We start from the raw sequence: 21,969 nt of genomic DNA, 5'->3' as shown, positions 1-21,969 counted from the left end.
CCACCAGGCTAAAGCATGGTGGCACATGGCTGTAATCTCAGCACTCAGGAGGCTGAGGCAGCAGGATCATGAATTGGAGTCCAGTCTGGGCTACACAGTAAGACATAATCTCAAAAATGAAAACAAATTAGCTACCCAGTGAACACACATAGCACAAAGGCAACAGTGGGTTTATTAGCTGTGTGGATGAGTAAAGTCAGCTGGTAACTCTCTTAGAATGGCAATATTTATTGTTGGTTATTTCCAGGGTGTGCCTGACTCAAACCTACAAAAGCCTCATAAGCTGGTACCCAATCCCAGGTAAACCTCTCTGTGGCATGAATGGCACTCCATTTGGAAGTAACTGACTGGTGATTCCTCTAGAAATTGAATATTGGTCTTGGGAACTAACAGCCTCTCCCATCTTCCCAGCCTCTTCTGACACCAAGAGTGGCTTCTCCTTGCAACCATGACAGCTTGTTCCATCCCCCAAGCACCATGCTCCCCCTCCCCCCAAGCACCATGCTCCCCCTCCACCTATTTTATTCCATTTGGGCCTTTTTCCCTTTCTCTCCACGACTCAACCACTTCTCATCCTCAGATCTTGTGACAGAGCTGCTGCCTTCCCCAGAGCCTGTATGTTGCAACTCATCTGTGTCGTCTCCTTCCCAGGGTGAAGCGACATAAGAGCAGGCTCAGATCTGTGGGTCGGTCTTCTTCCTCTTTAGAAGGATCTGTGTGCATCGTGTGGGTACAGATAATGAAACCAGAAAGGGGACCGTGAGACACAGAAATCAGTGTTGTGGGGGAGGGGAGGATATGGGGGAAGGTACTAAAACACCCCGTGTAATGTAAACACAGAAAGGCACTTACTAGAAGGGGAAGGGTCCACGGGAGAGGGCACGGGGAGGAGGGAGGAGAATCAATAAATTTTGTTTGAAAACGCAACAATGAAATGGAAGTGTGTGCTAATTAAAAACAATTTTTAAACTAGGATGGCTCAACAGGTAAAGGTACTTAGCTACCCACACTTTAACATCAGTTTAATCCACAGTAGGAAAGACTGACTCCCAAGTTATCCTGTGATCTCCTTATGTGAACCATGGCACAAATGCCTGAATACTCACTCTCCCTGCACATACCCAATAAATACATGTAAAAGAAATGAATAGAAACCTCCACAAAAACAGTCTCACAACCTTTTATTTTGAAAAACTTCTAAAGCAAGACAGAATAGTTTGTATAGCGCTCCCCCGACCTGTCATTAATGCTAACCGCCCATACGACCACAGCCAGAACCGTGTCACTAACATGGCTGAAATGTTATTCTGATCCAGCATCCACACGGAAATCTCACAGCATGTTTTTATACTTTATCTTTCCCCATATGTGACTGTTTTAGATCTTCCCATATTGTTCCTGGCCGTGACAACCTTGCAGAGCTGTTCCAGGCTTTCTGATGGCTATATTGAAATGACTCTATACTCCTAAAGAGAGTCTCAGAAATGACACATGTCCTTCGGTAATTGTTCATTTTATAGAATTTTGTCTTGTTTTTGACACAGGGTCTCAACTATAGCCCAGGCTAGCCTTGAATTATAATCCTCTAAGGGCTGGTGTGAGCCATCACACCCTGCCAGACAGACTTTTAGAGCATTTAGATACTTGCTCCCTGTGCTGTTTGATGCCAGACTTAGCATCCACTTGGGATTCTTTTTTTTTTTTTTTTTCTTTTGGCTTTTCAAGACAGGGTTTCTCTGTATTGTTCTGGAGGCTGTCCAGGAACTCTCTCTGTAGAACAAGTTGGCCTCGAACTCACAGAGATCTGTCTGCCTCTGTCTCCCGAATGCTGGGACTAAAGGCGTGCACCACCAATACCCGGCATCAGCCTGTGTGATTTATTTGGGAGCTGGGTAATGGACCCCTCAAAGAACAAAGAGTAAGAAGCAACAAGAATGTATGACAAAGCATAGTATAACAGGATGATGTATGCAGGGTTGGGGAATGGGGTACCATGAGGGAATGATATATACAGGGCTGGGAAGCAGGGTGTCATGGTGGAATTCATGCAGGCATGCTCACCTCATGTGGGCAGGAAGCACACAGAGAAAGAACAGGCCGGTGTGTCAATATTCTCTTCAAGTGCCTGCTCCCCAAGACCTCATTTCCTTCTTTCTAAGCCCCAAAACACACCCTTTGTCCCATGATCTGATGTCACCCTTAAAACTTACCTCCATCCCTCAAGAAACATCAAGGGACATTTTAATAAGTATGACATACATAAAAGATTTCCTGTGCCGGGAGGTTGTGGCACACGCCTTTAATCCCAATACTCGGAAAGCAGAGGCAGGCGGATCTTTGTGAGTTTGAGGTCAGACTGGTCTACAGAGAAAGCTCCAGGACAGCCTCCAAAGCTACAGAGAAACCTTGCCTCAAAAAACAAAATTCCTGAGCTAGGAAAGGTCTGTTCTGAACTTGGGTGCAGACTTGGTGGCATAAGCGTATAACCCCAGCGAACAGGAAGACTGAGTTCTAGGTTAGTATACACCACCTAGCAAAACCAAAGAACAAAAGCAGAATGCAAACAAGAAATCAAAAGAGAGCTAGACATGGTTGTATAGGCCTGTTATCCTGAAGGCATAGACACAGTGTAGTTTAGGAACACAGGAGTCTGGAACATAAGGAATTTGAGGCCACTCTAGAATAGAGTGAGACCCTGGGAGGGGCTCAGTCAGTCAAGTATTTACAAGTGTGAGGACCTGAGTTCAAATTCCCAGAGCCATGTAACACTGGGCATTGTGGAACAATTTGCCATTCCAGTCATTCCAGTGATGGTGAGATGTGAGGTGGAGGCAAGTAGACAGATACCCTACCACTCACTAGCTACATAGCCTAGCTCGCATAGCAAGTTCCAGGTTAATGAGGCCCTTAATGGAGGAAGTCCTGTGTATATGTCAATAAAGCACTGTTGGCCAATAGGGAAGCAAGATAGGTGGGACTAGGGATGAGGAGGACTCTGGGTAGGAGAAACACAGGGAGTCAAGATGTAGCCACCATAGGGATAAGAAGCCCGGAAACCTCTCTGGTAAGAGAAATACTTAGATTAACAACTATGGGGTAAATACTTAAGTCAGAGCTAGCCAGTAAGAAACAAGCAAACAGCCAACAGCTTCATAATATAGCCTCCTGTGTGTTCATTTGGGACTGATGCAGCTCTGGAACCAGGCTGGCGAAAAGGCTTCTCTCTACAGACCCTGTCTCAGACAAAAAGTAGAAAAAAAGTAGAAAGCACTATGATCTACACGAGAGAGAGAGAGAGAGAGAGAGAGAGAGAGAGAGAGAGAGAGAGAGAGAGAGAGAGAGAGAGAGAAACAAATGCAGAACAAAGAAGAGAGGAACCTCTAGGCTGAGGAATGTGACATCAGAGCAGAGCAGAACCCCAGCTGCTGCTGAGATAAACAGGAGCACCCACGTTTGGTGCTGCCTGGACTCCCCTGCACCACCCACCAAGTCTTCCCACGGCAACAGCCCACCACAAACAAACTTCCAAAACACCCAGTCATGCTCAGTGAAGCGGGCAACCAAGAAAAGGAGGGCACTCAGCAAGTTAAAAAGGTTTATTGCCTGCCTAGGCTTCCAGTCCAGAACTTGGGCTGTCGGAGGCTCGGGAAGTTATGGTGCAGCCTGATGTGGGATCCACTTTCTTCATGGGATCCCTGTTCCACATGGTGGCTTCTGGGGGACCCACTCCAGTGTGCACCCCTGTAACCTGATGGCGATGTACTCTGAGGCTGGCACAGTGCTCAGCTCTCAGGACACCCAGACCTGCTGTAATGCAGGCTGAGCCCTCTTTGTGGTCAGGCCCCATGGACTTGGCCCTGAAAAGGGAAGAGATGATGCCAGATAACTTGAGACTGAGAAATGGCCACCTGTGAGCCAGATAGCCCCCAGACAAGTCCATGTGGCCCCTTTGGCCTGTACAGTTTTTGTTTTAATTGTTACCAGCAGTTAAAAATTCTAAGATTTCATATAAAAGTCTGGGTTTGGGGCCTAAGGGAGAAAAATATTGTGAATATCTGGCAACATTACATGGCACTTACTGGTCACATTAGGCTGTACCTCCCCAGGACTAGATGCCATTCCAGACCCTGGCCATCTGGCACCGGCGCACATGTGCTATTGGGTTTGGGGTTTTAATTCTTGTCTAGTATAAGGAATGACATCTATTCCTTGTATGTGTGGCATGCCAAAAAAGGAAAAGTGAAAGCCTTGCCTTGGCTCCCTAGGTCCTCTGCTTGGCCCTGCAGGCACCTGGGCTTTTACAGAGCTTAATGGCGTGTGCCCATCATAAGTCCCATGGGGTCTCTGCCACACACCACCCTGCCCCTCCTGGATCCATCAGTCCCTGTGTTGGCTAGGCAAGCTGAGAAGAGAACGCAATTAGTCAGGTAAATTAATGGCGGTGGGCAGACTAAGATAGATTACCTAGGCCTCTTTGCAGGAGAGGCTTAGGGTGGAATGAGAAAGGTTAATGCTGTTATTCTAGTTTTAAGTTGGGGTGGGGATAACTTCAGGAGGCCAAGGTTAGGTCAGTTTGAACTAAAGATTCCCCAAACACGTTGGTTGCCATTCCTTAACTGTTTGGGACAGGAAAGAAACTCTTAGGGAGTCGTAGGGGTGGGGAAGAGCACAGCTCAAAGCCCAAATGTCAGGGCCCGCCTGGTCCATCCTCCCTCAGGTACAGTGATTTGCAGAGAGGGCAGAATTGAAGGAGAATGGTGCTAGAGGGAGGCATGTCTGGGTCCTGGAACACAGAAGAGACACGCCTTCCTGGTGCCCCTTCATTCCGTGGTAGCTGCTGCAGGTTATATGCCCTTGAGAGAGACGGCGATCTTGATGCAGCCCAGGCGTGTCCCCTGGCTGCTCAGGACACCCTGGATACGGTAGTTGCCGGTGCTCAGCCAGCTCGGCAGCTCCAAGTCAGGCACTGTGAAGTTGCTCGTGGGCAGTGAGTAGGTGCCCTGAGGGGGGAGAAGCGAGCCCAAGTCAGGGTGGCCTACTGCCTACAGCTGTGATCTGCCCCCTCTCTTCCCATTCTGCTAAGAGCCAGGAGTGTTGCCATAGCCCTTTTCCAGGCTGCGTAAGTATAAAGGACACCAGTGGTCACATCCAACAGTTGTCCCATTCCACAGATGGGATAAATCAAGGCCCCTGGCCTCCAACATAACAGTTCTCATATACCCATAGAAACAATATGCAGAATGGGAAGACCACTCTACCACAGGAGTGGTATTAGTGCCTTGACACCCCAAGTACTTACTTCCTTGAAGGGACAGTGGCAGGGCAGCCCATAGCTGTGCAGGGGCTCCGGGCAGGGCTCTCCAGGGGGGATGTATAGGTCCAACAGTTGACAGAAGTCCTCATAGGTACAGCTGCCTAGCTGTTCTATACAAGGGATCTTGACCCACAAGCCAGCCACCTCCTTCTCCACGGTGAGCTCCACCTGTCACAGGATTTAACCAAGGTGACAGTGTGAGCTCCAGGGCACATGTTTCAGCTCCTGCCTCTTGAAGTTTCATCTCGTAACCAGCTGCATAAGGCTCATAGACCAATGCATTTCTACTGGTTTTTTGATTGGTTGGTTGGTTTGGTTTTTTGAGACAGGGTTTCTCTGTATTGCTTTGGAACCTGTCCCGGGACTAGCTCTGTAGACCAGGCTGGCCTCAAACTCGGAGAGATCTGCCTGCCTCTGCCTCCCTAGTGCTGGGATTAAAGGCATGCGACACCAACGCCCCGACATTTCCATTGGTTTATTTGAGGCAGGGTCTATACCAGGATGGCTTTGAACTTGCAGTTCCCCTGTCTCTTCCTCCAAGCTACCATGAGTGGTAGAAGGTTTGGCTGGGGGCAGGGAGTGTTCTCAGTATTCATCTTTCCTGATCATCAAATATGAATGTCCCACAAATCATCTTCCAGTTGTCACTATCCACTAGCCGGCTGACTGTGGCATATGTCCTGGGTGCCCTGCCTTCCAGGTCCAGTCTTAGCTATAGGATCTTTATCTATGTTGGCTGTTCCTGGCTCACTCACAGTTTCTCTGTTGTCCCACAAATGGCAGGGCTATAAATGGAAATGTAGCTAGGACCAGCAGTGCACATCTAAATCACGGTACCTTGGAAGAAAAGGCAGGGGAACTGCCTCAAGGCCAGCCTTGTCTACATAATAGCCCCTGTCTCAAACAAACAAACCAATGGAAATGTGTGGAGAGGGTACTTTGAGATTGGTCTATGAGCCTTATTGCAGTTGGCTACAGGAGCTGACCTCCCCAGACTCACCTGGATGAGAAATCTAGAATGCTCTTCCCACTGCCAAGCTACCCTGATCCCACTCCTGTTCTAGTGACTGCCTACATGACTGAGGAGAAGCAGCCAGGACTCCCAAAACAGCCCAGTTGCACGTGGTATATGGAGAAGATTAATTATATCGGTTGTCATGAACACCAGTTGTCTCTCAGAGACACATCTGTATTCTACCAAAGCCAGCAAATGGAAGGTGCAGAGTGGACAGCAGGAAGTTGGCACTCCACAATTCCTGTGGATGTGACACCGTGTGTGTGTGTGTGTGTGTGTGTGTGTGTGTGTGTGTGTGTGTGTGTGTGTGTGTGTGTGTGTGTGTGTGTGTGTCCTCAGGCACCATCCACTTTGTTTTTTAAGTCACTGATTCACCCAGGCTGGTTTGCCAGGAATCCCCTCATCTCTACTTCCTCAGGTCTAGGGTTATAAGTGCACACTGTGTCGTGCCTAGCTTTTTACATGGGTTCTGGGGATTGAATACAAGTGCTAATGCTTGCACAGGAAGCATGATATAAGCTAAGCCATCTCCCCAACCCGGGAAGCCACGGATTTTCAGATCCCTTTCAGCTCTATGCAAGCAACCTACAGTCTCAGCCACATTTTATTTGGGGGTTTCACTTTTGTGTTGTTTGTTTGGATTTTGATGTCTTTCAGTCAGGATTTTGTGACCCAAGCTGGTCTGAAACTTGCTGTGTGCTGTTCTGACAGGAACCATAACGCCAAAAATCACTGGCCATTGGGGGGTTAGACTACAAGATGACATCTATAAGAAGCTAGGCATGGTGTAATGCCAGTCCTCAGGAGGTGATGGCAGAAGGATAGGGAGTTCAAGGCCATCCTCAATTAAGTTCTGAGCTACCTAAGACCCTGGCTCAAAAGAACAGAAACAAGGCTGGGGGTACGGCTTTGGCCGAGTGCTCACCTAACATTCTCGAGAGGTCCTGGGGTCCATCTCCAGAACTGGCAATAAACTGAATATAATAGAACAGCTGTGACCTAAGCACCCCAAGCAGGAGGCAGGAGGGCCAGGAGCTCACAGCAACACAGCAAGTTCAAGATCAGCAAAGGCTACATGCACCCCTTCCTGGAAACCAATACACACACACACACACACACACACACACACACACACACACACACACACACACTCACACAGCACTGCTTGTTTTCATATATATATATATATATCCATTAAAAATAAATATACAGTATGGATAAAGGACCTAGCAATCATCATTTGGCTATGAAGTTCCCATGTGATTTGTTTACTTTCTTCCTTTTGCAATCACCTACATTTTCTTTTTCTTCCCCCACCTTTTTCTTTTTCTTTTTGGTGGGGAGGTGATCTTTAGGTTTTTTTTTTTGGGGGGGTTTTGTTTTGAGACAGGTTTTCTCTCTTTCTCTCGCTCTTTTTGTTTTGTTTTTGGAGACAGGGTTTTTCTGTGTAGCTTTGGGAACCTATCCTGGAACTTACTCTGTAGCCAGGCTGGACTTGAACTCAGAGATTAATGCTGGGATTAAAGGCTGGTTTTCTCTTTTCATGTGGCTTTGGCCAACCTGGAATTTTGTACACTAGACTGGCCTCACAGAGATCACCTGCCTGGGTTTCCCTTCCATTCCCTGAGACTGTGAACCTGGGTAAGTCTGTGAAATCTGAAACCCTTCACAACCCATGAGCATGCACTCCTGCAGCGCCTGCGGACTGCCCACTCCCTGTGCCTCTTCCCCCTCACCCCGGGCTCACCTTCAGAGGAGAAGCGAGGGGGACGCTGGTCGTGCCCTCAACACTGACAATCACATCTCCAGGAATGACAATGGGGTCAGGTTGGAGCGTCAGGCTTTTGATCACGGCAGGGTCCTTTCCTTCATCACAGTTATCCCAGGAGAAGCTGCTGAACCGGGAAGGCTAGGGACAACCACACAGCAAAGGGGGAAGTTGACAAAAAGAAATGTTCAGGTGGAGACCTGCATGTGCCCCTCGGGGCCCCATGCTTACAGTTACTTTGTCTGATCCATTCTTCGGGCAGGACTCCAAAGACAGTCTCCCCATGTGTGAGAGTAAGGTCCAGTGTGGTGACACAGGCAGTGCGTGGGAGATGGATGCAGGAACATTGGGAATTCAAGATCATCTTCAACTTAGGCCGATCTGACTACGTAAGACCTTGTCTCGGGCAGGGAAGGGAGACTTAGCTTGGTATGGTGGTGCAAGACGGTAGAGTAAACACTCAGGTTGAGGCAAGACGATGGAACGTTTGTGGTCACTCTAGATCAGCCTAGGCTACAAGCAAAGATGGGAAAAATGGAAGGGAGGAAGGATTGAAGGGAAGGACGGAGGGAGGGAGGGGGCGAGGGAGGGAGGGAGGGAAGGGAGTGGGGAACTCACCCCTGGTATAAGGAAACATTGGCAGCTGAGAGAGGGGAATTCATTATGGGGGGGCTACTCATCGATATGCCACGCCCTAAACTGTGCACAAATGGGCAGCACTGATTGGATTTAGTGGGTTATTAACAGGAAGAGGAGGTGAGGATGGTAGGCAGATGTGCTGGGTGATTAAAAGAGAAGGTGGGGGATTGTACCGGAGATGATCTAAATACGGTGTATACAAGTTGTCCATGAATAAATTAAATATTCCTTTAACAAATGGAATTAACCCCACCTAGCTTTGGGGATCCCACTTCTAATTTCCCACCCTCCTGCCACCCATTTCTCTCCAGCCTGCTTTAGGTTGCCACAGGACAAGCTCCTGGAAGAGTCACCCTTGTATTGAGCCTGGTCATGACCCACCCCATGTCCAATCCAAGGACAGCAACAACAGGGAAGACATTAACACAGGACAGAGGGAACAACAGTTACCCAAGCCTCACCCTTCAGGGAACAGGACCCACAGGACGAGATCTACAGGGGTCCCTCAATGATGAGCAATCCCAGGAAATGACTTTCTCATCTTACAAGCATATTCTTACTCCCATATCCTGAACCACACCATATCCCCAACCTGAGTCACCCACCACTCCTCTGCAGAAGCCCTTCCCTAATCTTCCTCCATGTGCCCTAGGTCCAACTCATGTGACCATCCTCACCCCAGGACCTCAGGATCTGGAATTCAGTCTACACCTCCCTTCCACCCTCCTTCGCTCTCCCTATCTCCCTCCTATATATGCTCACACACCTCAAAGGCCATCCATGTACAAGAACTCTCAGCATTACCATTATCCACACCTGGTCTTTGAAAACCTACCAGTCCTGCACCCCGGCCTGGCCTCCATCCTAACACACCCATAGCTATCTGGACCAGGAACACCTGATTCACGTTAGGCCACAGCTTCTCTCTGCCTGATTTTGGAATTAAGACACAAGAAGCTGTGTGACCCTATGACATGAGGCTTGGCATTATCTTGGGTCAAAAGTTTTGATCTGGGTTCCAAGAGATGAGACTAAGGCCTCTTCTGTCTGATGTAAAAGGGACACAGGGTCAGTCCCACACAATCTACTACAACACTAAAGGAACCAGGCAGATGACATACACTAGTAACCACAGCACTTGGGATTTCAAATTTGAAGCCAGTTTGGGCTACATAGTGAGACACTGTCCTTAAAACAGAACAAAAAGCAATATGAAACCAGGCACGGTGCACAATCCCAGCACTTGTGAGATGGACACTAGAAGCTCAAGTTCAAAGTCATCCTCGGTGAGTTCACACCCAACCTGGGATGAAACCCCATCTTAAAAAATAGAGGAAAAGAAAAAAGAAAAACATTACAGGGAAGCCAGGCGTTTGTTGGTGGCGCACGCCTCCAGCACTCGGGAGGCAGGGGCAAGCAGATCTCTGTGAGTTCCAGGCCAGCCTGGTCTACAGAGTGAGTTCCCGGGGAGCCTCCAAAACAATACAGAGAAACCCTGTCTCGAAAAACCAAAAAAAAAAAAAAAAAGAAAGAAAGAAAAGAAAAACATTACAGGGAGCAGAGACAGGTATGGCCTTGGAGTGCCAGTCAGAAAAACTAGGCTCCAGTCAAACAGACCTGGTTTAAAATCACATGTACTGCCTTGGAGTCCTGATTTCCACACCTTTTAAGTGGAGACACTTAGTAGCTTCCTCTCAAGGCTGTTGGAAAGGTGAGAACACATATATAAGAACTCATGACACGGTGTCAGGCACCAAGTGTGAGCTGGCTCACTAAGTGACAGCCATGTGCCTCCCTGGCCTGTTTCCTGCCACCAACTCCATGAGATCCCTGTGAGCTTCTGATCCCTGGAATGAAAGGCCACACTGTGACTAAGAAAGGCAGGGCCAGGGTAGGTACCAGCAGATATTTTACTCAAACTTCATTCCACAAGTATTCGTGGAGCAACTATTTCAGGCCTGGGACTATGTAAACAATAGGAAGCAGTCAGTGCTGCCCAGCCTTATGGGGCTTATAGTCTAACGTAAATAGGTATTACCCAGGCTGGCAGTGTAACTCCGTGGTAGACAGCTTGCCTAGCATGCCTGAAGCCCCAGGTTCAAGTCCAAGTACTAGAGGGTAGAAAAAAAAGAAGGATGGAAGGAAGGAAGGAAGGAAGGAAGGAAGGAAGGAAGGAAGGAAGGAAGGAAGGAAGGATCAACCACTGTAATCCAAGTGCCAGAAGGTAACCTGGAGAGGTGACATTTAAGACATTCTTTCAGGATGAGAAGTCAGTCGTTGACACAGAGCACAAGCAAAGGTCCTGGGGTAGAAACTCAGCTGGTTCAGGCACTGCAGAAGGACCAACAGACTAGTCATGTTGAATGAAGGAACTTGCTGACACTGGAGGGGTGAGCAGGCTCATTTACCATAGGCCCTCATAGGTCACATTCAAAAGAACAAACTGACCGCAGTGCAATCAAACACCTTCAGAAGAAAGTGCTGTGCTTGAATAATGGACTGGGGACTGGGGAAAGGCCGGCCATAAGTGAAAGAATGGCTGAGTAGTAGCCTGAGCTGAAATATAGTGAGAGGCTGCTTTCCCCAAATCAGCAGCCTGATCCACACTGAGGATTGACTTTGGGCTTAGGGAAGTTTCTAGAGTGTCCTTTTAGAATCCTCCACCATCCCTGGCGGTAGTGGAACATGCCTTTAATCCCAGCACTCAGGAGGCAGGGGCAGGTGGATCTCTGTGAGTTCGAGGCCAGCCTGGTCTACATTGCAAGTTCCAGGACAGCCTCCAAAACTACAGAGAAACCCTGTCTCCAGAAAAATAAAAAATAAAAAAAAAGAAGAAAAAAAGAATCCTCCACCCTCTCCTGAACACCTCTGCACCCAGCCCTAGGGGACTTCTCACAAGGTCTTTGTCCACTGGCAGGGTCTGGGCAGCTGCAGCTGTGTTGCAGCACCTGAATTCAAGCTCATAGGAAAAGGGAGGACAGAGATCAACAGTGCCTACCTACCAGCTGGGCGTTGGTGGCGCATGCCTTTAATCCCAGCATTCGGGAGGCAGAGGCAGGTAGATCTCTGTGAGTTCCAGACCAGCCTGGTCTACAGAGCGAGTTCCAGGACAGCCTTCAAAACAACACAGAGAAACTCTGTTTTGGGGGGGGGGGGGACAATGCCTACCTACCAGATGCCATCCCCAGCCTAGACCAAGACACAGGAAGAACAAGCTGGAATGTGACAACGAAAAGATGTGGCTGAGTAGGCAGAACATAGGGACAGCTGCAGGTATAGGTTAAACTCACATACCCGATGCTACCACTATCACTAGTAGGCACCTCGGGCATGTTAACTAACCCCTGGAGGTTCAACTTCTTCATTTACCAAAGGGCATGACTATATCTTCTGCCAGGACAATGGCCTGAGTAAAAAGTCTGTACACAGAAAGCAACAGGACTCCGCTCCTAAAGGCAGCCAAGCTCATTTAAATTTTCTGTCCCAGGCCTGAGAAGAGTGGGAAGATGTGACAGGGATGACATTATGGAATCCCAGAGCAGGTGCTGGAACAGAAAGAGGACATTCATGGGAAAGTGACCAGTCCAAAATAAAGCCTAGTTTGGTTCACAGTGACGGACCCACACTGGTTTCATGGTTTTAACAAGCGTGGGGATCTAACAAGGGCAATAAGGTAAATACAAAAAAGGCTATACTAGGGAGCTGGAGAGATGGCTCAGAGGTTAAGAGCACTGGCTACTCTTCCAAAGGTCCTGAGTTCAATTCCCAGCAACCACATGGTGACTCACGACCATCTGTAATGAGATGTGGTGCCCTCTTCTGGTGTGCAAGCATACATGTAGGCAGAGGGCAGAGCACTGTATACATAATAAATAAATCTTAAAAAAAAAAAGAAATACCCATCTAAAAAAAAAAGGCTCCTTTAATCCCAGCACTCGGGAGGCAGAGGCAGGTGGATCTCTGTGAGTTCGAGACCAGCCTGAACTACCAAGCGAGTTCCAGGACAGCCTCCAAAGCCACAGAGAAACCCTGTCTCGAAAAACCAAAATAAATAAATAAATAAATAAATAAATAAAGGCTATACTAATAAATTATTCCAAAATTAGAAAAGTTCCCTGTAATCCCAGCAATTGGGAGATAGAAGCAGGAGGATTAGGAGTTCAAGGTCATCCTTGGCTACAGAGGTTTAGGCTAGCTGGAGCTACAAAGAGCCTGCCCCCCCAAATTGTTTTTTAATGAGGAAAAATACAAAATTCAATCCATAGCACACAGTAGGTATATAATAAATGATACGCAGTATACAACAAAGAGTCCAGTAATTGCCTACTATCTGCCCAGCACAGAGGCAGCTATTCTACTATTATCTGAGAATCACCACAGCCCAGGATCACAAGACCAGTCAACCATACAAGAGGAAGCCAGGGCTCCGGAGGCTCGCTCACTGGTCACTCCACGGCCTCCTCCAGCCTATGTCTGCAGAGTAGTCAGGTTCTGAGCACACAAGCCTACAGAGTCGATATAGGCGACAAAAGGGAAGGCTCAAAAGTGACACTGACAGACCTTGAGTAAGTCCCTAATGCACAGGAGGTTGGTGCCTAAGGTGTCTGAGTCTCTCCAAATCGCCTATCTCAACCCCTGACCTTTAACGTCACCCACAGGCAAAGCACACGGGAGAATGAGGGATATCCTCAGACCTACAGTCTCTTAACTGGGCTTCACTTCACAAGGCCAGCTGTCCGGGACACCAAGAGACAAGCTGCCTAGCCTCTGGGCAAACAAAGTCAAAAGGTCCTTCCTCCTACATGTAACAGACTTCCTGCCTCCAGACAAAACAAGGACAAGCCATACTGGCCTCTACCGTACTATTCTTTGGGCATTCTGCAAACATCTCCTTCATGAAAGTTCTTACTCTGTGTTGACATCACACCCATTTTACAGATAGCAGACCGAGGCTCAGGTTATCCACAAGAGACAACAGAAGAGAAATCAGAAGTCACCCCCACACACACACACACACCACCTCCACTTTCACAGCCTCATCCCTTTCCCCTTTATGGTTCCTGGCTTACAACCAGGAGCAGCGGGATCACATGGCTGGCCCTCAGTCTCTTGGTGGCCAAGTGTGGACCTCCGGGCCTGATTCAATCGTCCCACCCGCAGGAAGACCTCAGAGACAAGCAGAAAACAGGGAAAGAAAATAGTGGGTAATGCAGCGAATCACGGGCTGAGAACCTGGGCCTGAGGCCAGTGCGGTCGCTTCGCTGCTTTGCACCCAGAAAGAATGGTAAAGAAGGAAATCAGAGACGAGTCCCTCCAGGATAATCGGGACCCAGCATCCGCGGGCTGAGGATCTGTTTCAGGACCTCGACTCCAGGATCAGGGGCACTTACGCGCTTCCTGCCGAGGCGCGCAGGAGCAGAGGGGCCCAAGAGCAACAAGCCCAGCACGAGCAGCAGCGATACACGATACATTGCGACGGTCCTCGCGATCCTAGGCACTGCAGCTCACAGGTGCCTTTAAAGGCTGCAAGTCCCTATGCAAAGTCTGGCCCGCACTCAACGCTCCGCCCTGCGCTGCCCAGATTGCACGCCACAGTGGGGACTTCTCTGGCCACGCCCCCAGTACCGCCCGCTTCAACCCCACCCTCAACGGCCTACTGCAGGGGCAGAGCCCGAAGACGAAACAGGCTCTACGAGAGGCGGGGCCGATTGAGGGCGGAGCTGAGGGAAGGGGCGAGGATAAGAGGGCGGGAAAGGGCCGAGAGCGAGGGGCGGGACTACATGGGGGTGTGGCTAGGGGAAGGAGGGGCAGGGAGGAGCGCGAGGAAGGGGCTGAATGCCGAAGTTTTCAACTCGCGGGTGGGGCTGGGCAGAGCTCCGGGCGTAGAGAGAGAGAGAGGGACAGTGCTTGCTGGGGCGGGGCGAAGTGCTCCGGAAGGCTATCGTCCGGAACCTCGGGGTTTGGATTTCTTCCCCATCCCAGGTCCTTATCTGCAGAAATGCAAAAGTCCTTTTCAGTTTCCCGCTCCCGTGTTCCCGTGACTCCAGGCATCTGACTTTTAACGACATCGGCTAGTCTGAAAATTAGCTTCATTAGTCTGGAGGAAGCACCTGCGGCTGAGGCTAGGGGGCGGCGGTGGCACTTACCGCGATCCGCAGTCTTTTGCTAAAACAGCAAGGTTTACTTTCCAAAGCACAAACAAAATGCCAGAAATCTCAGCGTTGGGAGGGCAGAGATAGCACAGTCTGCCACTGCAGCAGCCCGAGCGAGGCATTCGAGGCCTCCCTCCACTAGGGCCAAACCCCATGGACTTCGTCACTGAAAATAATTTCAGGACTAGCCTTATGGTGAAGACTAGTTGGTGGTTTTATTAAAAATATTTGAATAAAAGTTTAAGTCTGAGGCTTATAAGACAAAAAGGGTGTCCAGTGTTATGGTGGAAGTTCCACCCAAGTCCCCTCCCCATCTCTCTCCCAACCCTGCTGCATCTCAGAAAGCCTGCCAAATGATGATCTCTCCCCCTGCGATGCTCAAGGCCACTCCCAAAGGGTATTTAAACCGCCCCCCCAAAACAGACGAGGTTTTCCGGCCTCTGGGGGGCTGGAAGGTCATCCAAGAGCATTGTATCCGTTAAACGTGGGCATTCTCTAATTTGGCTTGATTTGGTCTGATTTGGATTGCTGCATCAGCGGAAAGGCTTATCAGGTATAGAAACTTTTCACCCAGAACAAAGTTAAGACACACTGGAAAGTTGATAGTGGTCTTCTCAAAGACTCCAAGAGTCCTCATTCTGACTATCTACAAGATTTTGGAAGCCTTTTGGAATTCCATTTCTCCAAGCGTTTCCGGGGACCCCATCCCTGTTTCTTTATTTGATAACTAAGGTTACAGGTTGGCTCCAGAGTTGTCTTGGGCAGGGTTCCAAGCTGGTCAGCTAAAACCAGAAAACACTGAACTTGCACAGGGAGTGGAGTGCATGTGCTTTTTGGTAAATGGAATTTCTAGTTAAGATTGATTGTAGAGTTACAACTAGGAATGGGGGGTGGCGCCTTAAGCTATAGCTGATTGATTGTGCTGGGATTCTTGCTTTTCTGCTCTAACCAGATTCCAGGTGAAGGGGCTCCTTTTTCCTTCTTACCTCCCCCATGTTCTCTATCTTTCTTCTTTAAGAAGTAAATCAGTGTGGTTTGTCTTTAGTCTGAGGTACCCTTATAATTTCTCAGAGTCACAGATAATCAGGAGGTTGAGGCACCTCTCTCCCCTTATTCGTTGGCTATCACCCGTTGTCTGAAAACTGAGCCTTGGAAAGCTATAGGCAGTCCTCTAAAGCCACCATTAGAAAAAGGAGCAGGATGCCCTGCCGGGCATCATGGTACACGCCTTTAATTCCAGCACTAAACAGACAGAAGCAAGTAGATCTTTATGGAAAAGAGGGAAGGAATTTCCCTGTCTTTCATTCAGCACCCCAGCCATTTTTGCTTTGTCTCTATGTGCCTTTCTGAAGAATGGTTTATAAAACTGCTTCATTTTCACAATCTCTCAAATTTGTTATTACAGAGAGAGGGTCTTGTTTCTCACTGTATCTTGCCTCAGAAATATTCCTTCAAATTACTGTAAGAAGTGGGACTATAACTTTTAGTTCCTAATGAATAGCCAGTGCCTGACAAAGCTGTAAACCTTTAAAGTGTCTTTTAAGTTACATTTTTGTCTTCTTTATTTTGTGTGTTTGTATGGGGTCAGAGGACAATCTCTGTGGGAGTTGGTTCTTTCCTTCTGCCCTGTGGATCCAGGATATCAAATTCAGATTGGCAAACTTGGCAGCAAACACCTTAACCCAATAAGCCATTCTCACTGGCCTGAAACAATAATTTTTTTGTTGTTTATGGGCAGTGGTGGTGCACACCTTTAATCCTGGCACTCAGGAGGCAGAGGCAGGCAGGCAGATCTCTGGGAATTTGAAGCCAGCCTGGTCTACAGAGCAAGTTCCAAGACAGCAAAGGCTACATGGAAAAACCCCATTTCAAAAAAAAAACAAATAATAATATAAGTAAGTTTTATTTTGGAATTAATTTTGAATTTGTTTTTTAAAGCTGCAAAAAACAGATCTGAAATCTTGCAGTTTCCCTCTTGTTCATACTGCAATATACTTTATATCATTAAGAACATAACATTGATTCATCATTATTAGCTAGGCTGCACACTTTACCTGACGGTCCTCTCATAATAAACTCTCCTTCATCACACACAAAAGCAAGCATGGAATCACAGGGGAAAGACTCCTTGCCCAATGCTATATAGCATAGTGAAAGGATAGGTCATTTCTGCTGTGGCTGATTCCACTACTTGTTGGGGTTACCCATGTAGCCTTACCTTTGCTGGATAGGTAGGACTGCAGTGCCAACTCTGAGCATGTTGGAGCATCACACAAAATAGGCAGACTCCCTTTGGGTATCATTCATTCAGCCATACAGTTGCCTGTAGAAGGACTTTCTTTGGATCACTAGCTCCCCAATAATGACACAGAGACTTATTATTAAATATGAAAGCTTTCCTTCCCTTAGCTCAGCTTGTCCCACTATACCTTCAATTAACCTGTTTCTGTTAATCTATGTTCTGCCATGTGGCTTTTTACCTCTCCTTCATTCTGTATGTCTGACTCCCTCTGTATCTCCCTGGTGTATCACTTCTCTTCTTCCCAGAGTTTCCCCTATTCGCTCCTGCCTAGCTATTGACCATTCAGCGCTTCATTAAAACAAGCAGGTGCCTTAGTCAGGCAAGGAAAAACAGTGGCACATCATTACACAGTTTAAACCAATATCCCACAACAGTTGCCAAGTCCCTACATCCCAGGACATCACCCATTTTCTCCTGACTCCTAACCCTCCATACTCTCAGCTGAACACCCTCCAAGATCTAAGAAGTCTGTGGCCTTGGGAAGTTGGAAGGTTGCTTCTCACAGCTATCTTAGAAGGTTTCCAGGTGAGCAAACACAATTCTTCAGATTTGTGTAACTGTTACCTTCCCCATGAATGGCCTTGAAGGATATTCTAGAACCTCACAGACACAGTGACTGGAAAGCAAAACCAGAACCATGATGGCAGGAGAGATGGGATAGAGGCTTGGAATGATTGGACCTGATGGGAAATGCAGAGAAATATGGGTTTTCCTTCTTAAGCCCTTGCAAAAATTGGGTTGGGGTCATTTCCCGGGACCCTGGGTATGGACCTGGCCAGAGTCCATCCACCTGAGCAGCTTCAATTAAAGCTTCAATTAATTAAAGTTTGCTTCAATTTTAGCTTTAAACTGTGGTAGTGTGGGGGCACCAGACCTTGAGCAGAAACCCACTTCCCCTTCGGCCTGGGAGCAGGCAGCTGTGAGATAATGTTTACTGAAAACAATTCAGTGCTATAAAGCTCTTGATAGGGCTCAGATAAGGGCTCCCTCACTGAAACACCATGACTTTGACACCCCCTATGGCTAGATGCTTCTTCCTGTCCCCCCTGCTGTTTCTCCCTGATTCTGGGGCAGGAGATTAAACCACCAGCCAGGAGGGTGAGAAGTCTGGGAGAGTTGTTGGAGAATTGTATGTAGATGGATGGCAGAAGTCTTTAAAAAGGGAAGCGTTTTTCTTGGGAGTTCTCCTAAGCTGACTTAGGGTCTCCTCCTAAGCTGACTGGGGTAGCATAAAGTTTTCTTAAAGCAACTGACCGGACTCTGTGTCATCTATCCAGACCACCTCGCTACATTCTCGGATGCAGGCTGCACAGCAGGTGCGACATGGTAGTAGTCTTATTTTCCAACAGTGGTATTAAATAGTATGCCTATAATAACCCCAGCACTCTTGAACCTTCTGCCTCCATTTTCCCAAAAATTTACTTCATTTTGGGTTTTTTGTTTTGGTCTTGTTTTCTGGTTTTCTGTAACAGGATCTCACTATGTAACTCTATCTGGTCTTGAATTTGCTACATAGACCAGAATGGCCTTGAACTCACAAAGATCTACCTACCTCTGTCAACATTTTTACTTAATCTTTTAAGATTAGGTAACAGCTCTTATCTCTAAGCCATGTGTTGGTGTACTTTTATAATCCTAGCACTCTAGATAGACGCTTAGGCAGATTGCCAGGAATGGGAAGCCATCCTGGGCCATATAGTGAGTTCCAGGCCTTAGACAATGGGTCTTCTCCAAGTTACTATTGTTCTGTCTATGGTGTGGGGTCTCTGACTTTAGCAAAATCAGAGAAATAAAATGTTACTGCTGCCTTTTTCTTTATTGTTTTACGTATATGAGTGTTTGCCTATGTGTCTAGTGTGCACAAGGTACCTCTTAAGAAGAGCATACTGGATCCCTTGAAACTGGAGGTACAGATGACTATGAGCCATCATATGGGTGCTGGAAACCAAACCCAGGTCCTCTGCAAAAGCAGCCAGTACCTTTAACCATTGAGCCGTGTCTCCTGCCCCATGTTTTTGTTTGTTTGTTGTTGTTTTGGTTTTTCAAGACAAGGTTTCTCTGTGTAGCCCTGGCTGTCCTAGAACTTTCTCTGTAGACCAAACTGGCCTTGAACTCACAGAGATCCTCCTGCCTCTGCCTCCTGAGGCATGCACCACCACTGCCTAGCCCATGTTTTGTTTTGTTGTTGTTTTAGGATCTTACTTTCTTTTTTTTTTTTTTTCCTTTTTTTGTTTTTTTTTTTTTGAGACAGGGTTTCTATGTATTGTTTTGGAGCCTGTCCTGGAACTTGCTCTGTAGACCAGGCTAGTCTCGAACTCACAGAGATCCTCCTGCTTCTGCCTCCCGAGTACTGGGATTAAAGGCGTGTGCCACCACCGCCTGGCTGATTTTACTTTCTTTTTTAATAGTGTTGATTACACTTATCTTCTTACAACTATGAAAATCCAAAGGATGTTTCATTTTCCTGCCTCTCTTTTATTTATTGCCAGGGGTCAGGACTCTTGCGTACACAGTACACATGTGGAAGTCTGCAAACAACTTGGAAGAGTTAGTTCTCTCCGCTGGGTGAGTCTTGGGAAGCAAACCCACGTTGTGAGATTGGAAGCAAGCACTTCTAACTCTGAATCATTTTGCCACCCCCCCCACCCCTGACTCTTTTGTTTTGTTTTATTTTAGTTTTTGTATTTTTGAGACAGGATCTCACCATATAGCTTTGGCTGTCCTGGAACTCACCATGTAGACCAAGCTGGCCTTGAACTCACAGTGTTCTCTATCTTCTGAGTGCTGGGATTAAAGGTGTGTGCCACCACCATTAAAGTATGTTCCCACTATATAGTTCAAGCTAGCCTAGAACTCAGTCTATAGCCCAAACTGACCTACAACAGGAAGCAATCCTCCTGTCTCAACATCCCAAACACTGGATTATAGACCATGAGTCACCACACTCTGTCATCTAAACATTTTTTGGTTATCTTTGTTGGGGTACCCCAAATTGAGGAGGGGTCCCCAAGCTGGATTCTTCACCCCAAGAATCAAGAGTCCACATGCCAATTGATGCAACACGCAAGAGGCTTTAATTAGGCATCTGCAGATGGGCCTCTCGGTCACCTTTTAGACCGATTGGCCCCGAGGTTCAGTTAAAGACAAAAACCACAAGCCTTTGGGAGGGGTCCCTATCTTGTGATGGGGCAGGGGGGGAAGGGGAGGGGGTAGAAAGTGACTACTGACCAGGGGAAGTAGATATCTTCCTGACCTACACGTTGTAAATTCCTCAAACCTTGGTATGAGTTAATCATCTCTCCCTAAGTAAATGGTGGTTCCCACAAATCTTGTTTGCCCATCTCTGACACCCTGGTCAGTTCTTCACAGGTGGTCAGCAGCCCGGAATTGGCCTTTTGTGGGTTTACAGCCCTTCTGCAATTAAGGTTGCTAAAACATACATTGCATTCTATGGTTTGGCCAGTTCCTGGGATGGGGTCCTTTGTTCATTTCCCAAGTTCTCTAGTGGGGTGCCCTCCCTGTTTAAGCTTATATTTTATTTCTATAAATTCGGGGTCTTTCATTCCTCCCTTTTCTCTAGGGCATAGTTTTAATCATAAATCTTTTAGGGGGCCTCAATGTTAGATACAGCTTGATATTGTTGGGTACCAGCTACATAGAGCCCATGTTTGTTTTGGGTTGTAGGAGGATTTGGTTACAGAGGTCCTAGTGGGACCTGGGGATATTTCCCAAGCATGTGCCCTTTCCCGAGACTTGGGTGATGGTCAGCTGTTGGGGAGCATGTGGGGTTCCCTCAGTTGGGGTGGGGAAACAGAAAAGTATTAAGCATAACAAGACAATCAAGCAGTTTCTGAGAGTCTTATCTTGAGCGGGTTTTGAGTGCGCTGTAACTTCCATTTCGTCGACCTGTCCTCTGCTGAACCTCCGCTGGCCACAGCCTTCTTGGCGTGAGAGGCATGGATCCATGCTGCAATCCCATCAACGTTGAGAGCCGTGGGGGTCATCAGGACCACGGTGTAAGGGCCTTTCCAGCGGGGTTCAAGAGTCTTAGCTTGGTGGTGTCAGACATACATGGAGTCCCGGATCTGGAACGGGTGGGGCACTGTGGGATTTCCAGCCTGGTATACTGCAGCCAGTGGTTTCCAGATCTGATTCTGAACGAGTTGAAGGGCATGTAACTGGGCCTGGAGGGATGGGGGGGTCAATGGGATGATTAGGGTCTATGAGAAGTGTACTCAGGATAGGCGGGGGCCCTCCAAATAGGATCTCAAATGGAGTTAGCCCATGCACTGAAGGGGTGTTCTGAACTGGAACGGTGCCATGGGTAGGAGTCGTACAGAGTCTCTAGTGCCAGCCTCTATGGTCAATTTGGTTAAGGTCCCTTTAATTTTCCTATTTACCCTCTCTACCTGTCCTGAACTTTGCGGTCTGTATGCACACTGTGGTTTCCAATCAATTTCCAATGTTTTGGCCACCAAAAAAAAAAAACATTTTGACTCATCTGAGAGACAAATGCAGGTCTGTGACCAGACCCCATTACCTTGGGTAGCCCGAACCATAGGAAGATCTCTTTAAGGATTTTCTTGACCACCACTCATGCAGCCTCACGCTTGGTGGGAAATGCCTCAGTCCATCCTGAAAAAGTGTCTATGAAAACCACAAGGTACCTGTTTCCGAGGCTTCCAGATTTGATTTCAGTGAAGTTGACTTCCCAGTTGGTTCCGGGTGGCTCCCCTCTGACTCTAATCTCCTCAGGCAGCTTGAGCCGCCCGCCCTGTG

The 21,969-nt window shown here is 47.7% G+C and overlaps 1 protein-coding gene across 1 annotated transcript; it reads right to left on the bottom strand.

Annotated features, from left to right (window-relative positions):
• Window positions 1–3,581: 3,581 nt before the first annotated feature.
• Window positions 3,582–14,338, bottom strand: Gm2a (GM2 ganglioside activator). The gene is made up of 4 exons (XM_005067753.4): window positions 14,127–14,338; window positions 8,077–8,238; window positions 5,300–5,482; window positions 3,582–5,000 (listed from the first exon to the last, which is right to left on the bottom strand). The coding sequence occupies exons 1-4, from the start codon at window positions 14,205–14,207 to the stop codon at window positions 4,845–4,847; spliced, it is 582 nt and encodes a 193-aa protein (XP_005067810.1). The 5' UTR covers window positions 14,208–14,338; the 3' UTR covers window positions 3,582–4,844.
• Window positions 14,339–21,969: the final 7,631 nt, after the last annotated feature.

Source organism: Mesocricetus auratus, unplaced genomic scaffold (genome assembly GCF_017639785.1).
Source record: "Mesocricetus auratus isolate SY011 unplaced genomic scaffold, BCM_Maur_2.0 Super-Scaffold_100007, whole genome shotgun sequence".
Classification (NCBI taxonomy): Eukaryota; Metazoa; Chordata; class Mammalia; order Rodentia; family Cricetidae; genus Mesocricetus; species Mesocricetus auratus.
This window is presented reverse-complemented; position numbering and strand designations above follow the sequence as displayed.

What these genes read in the sequence shown, in the direction of transcription:
- Gm2a (XM_005067753.4), bottom strand. Translation starts at nt 14,207, where the DNA reads ATGTATCGTGTATCGCTGCTGCTCGTGCTGGGCTTGTTGCTCTTGGGC. An exon ending in CCCTCGCTTCTCCTCTGAAG is followed by an intron (nt 5,483 to 8,076) that starts GTGAGCCCGGGG and finishes ATCCTGTGACAG; the next exon opens with GTGGAGCTCACCGTGGAGAA. An exon ending in GCCACTGTCCCTTCAAGGAA is followed by an intron (nt 5,001 to 5,299) that starts GTAAGTACTTGG and finishes CTCCCCCCTCAG; the next exon opens with GGCACCTACTCACTGCCCAC.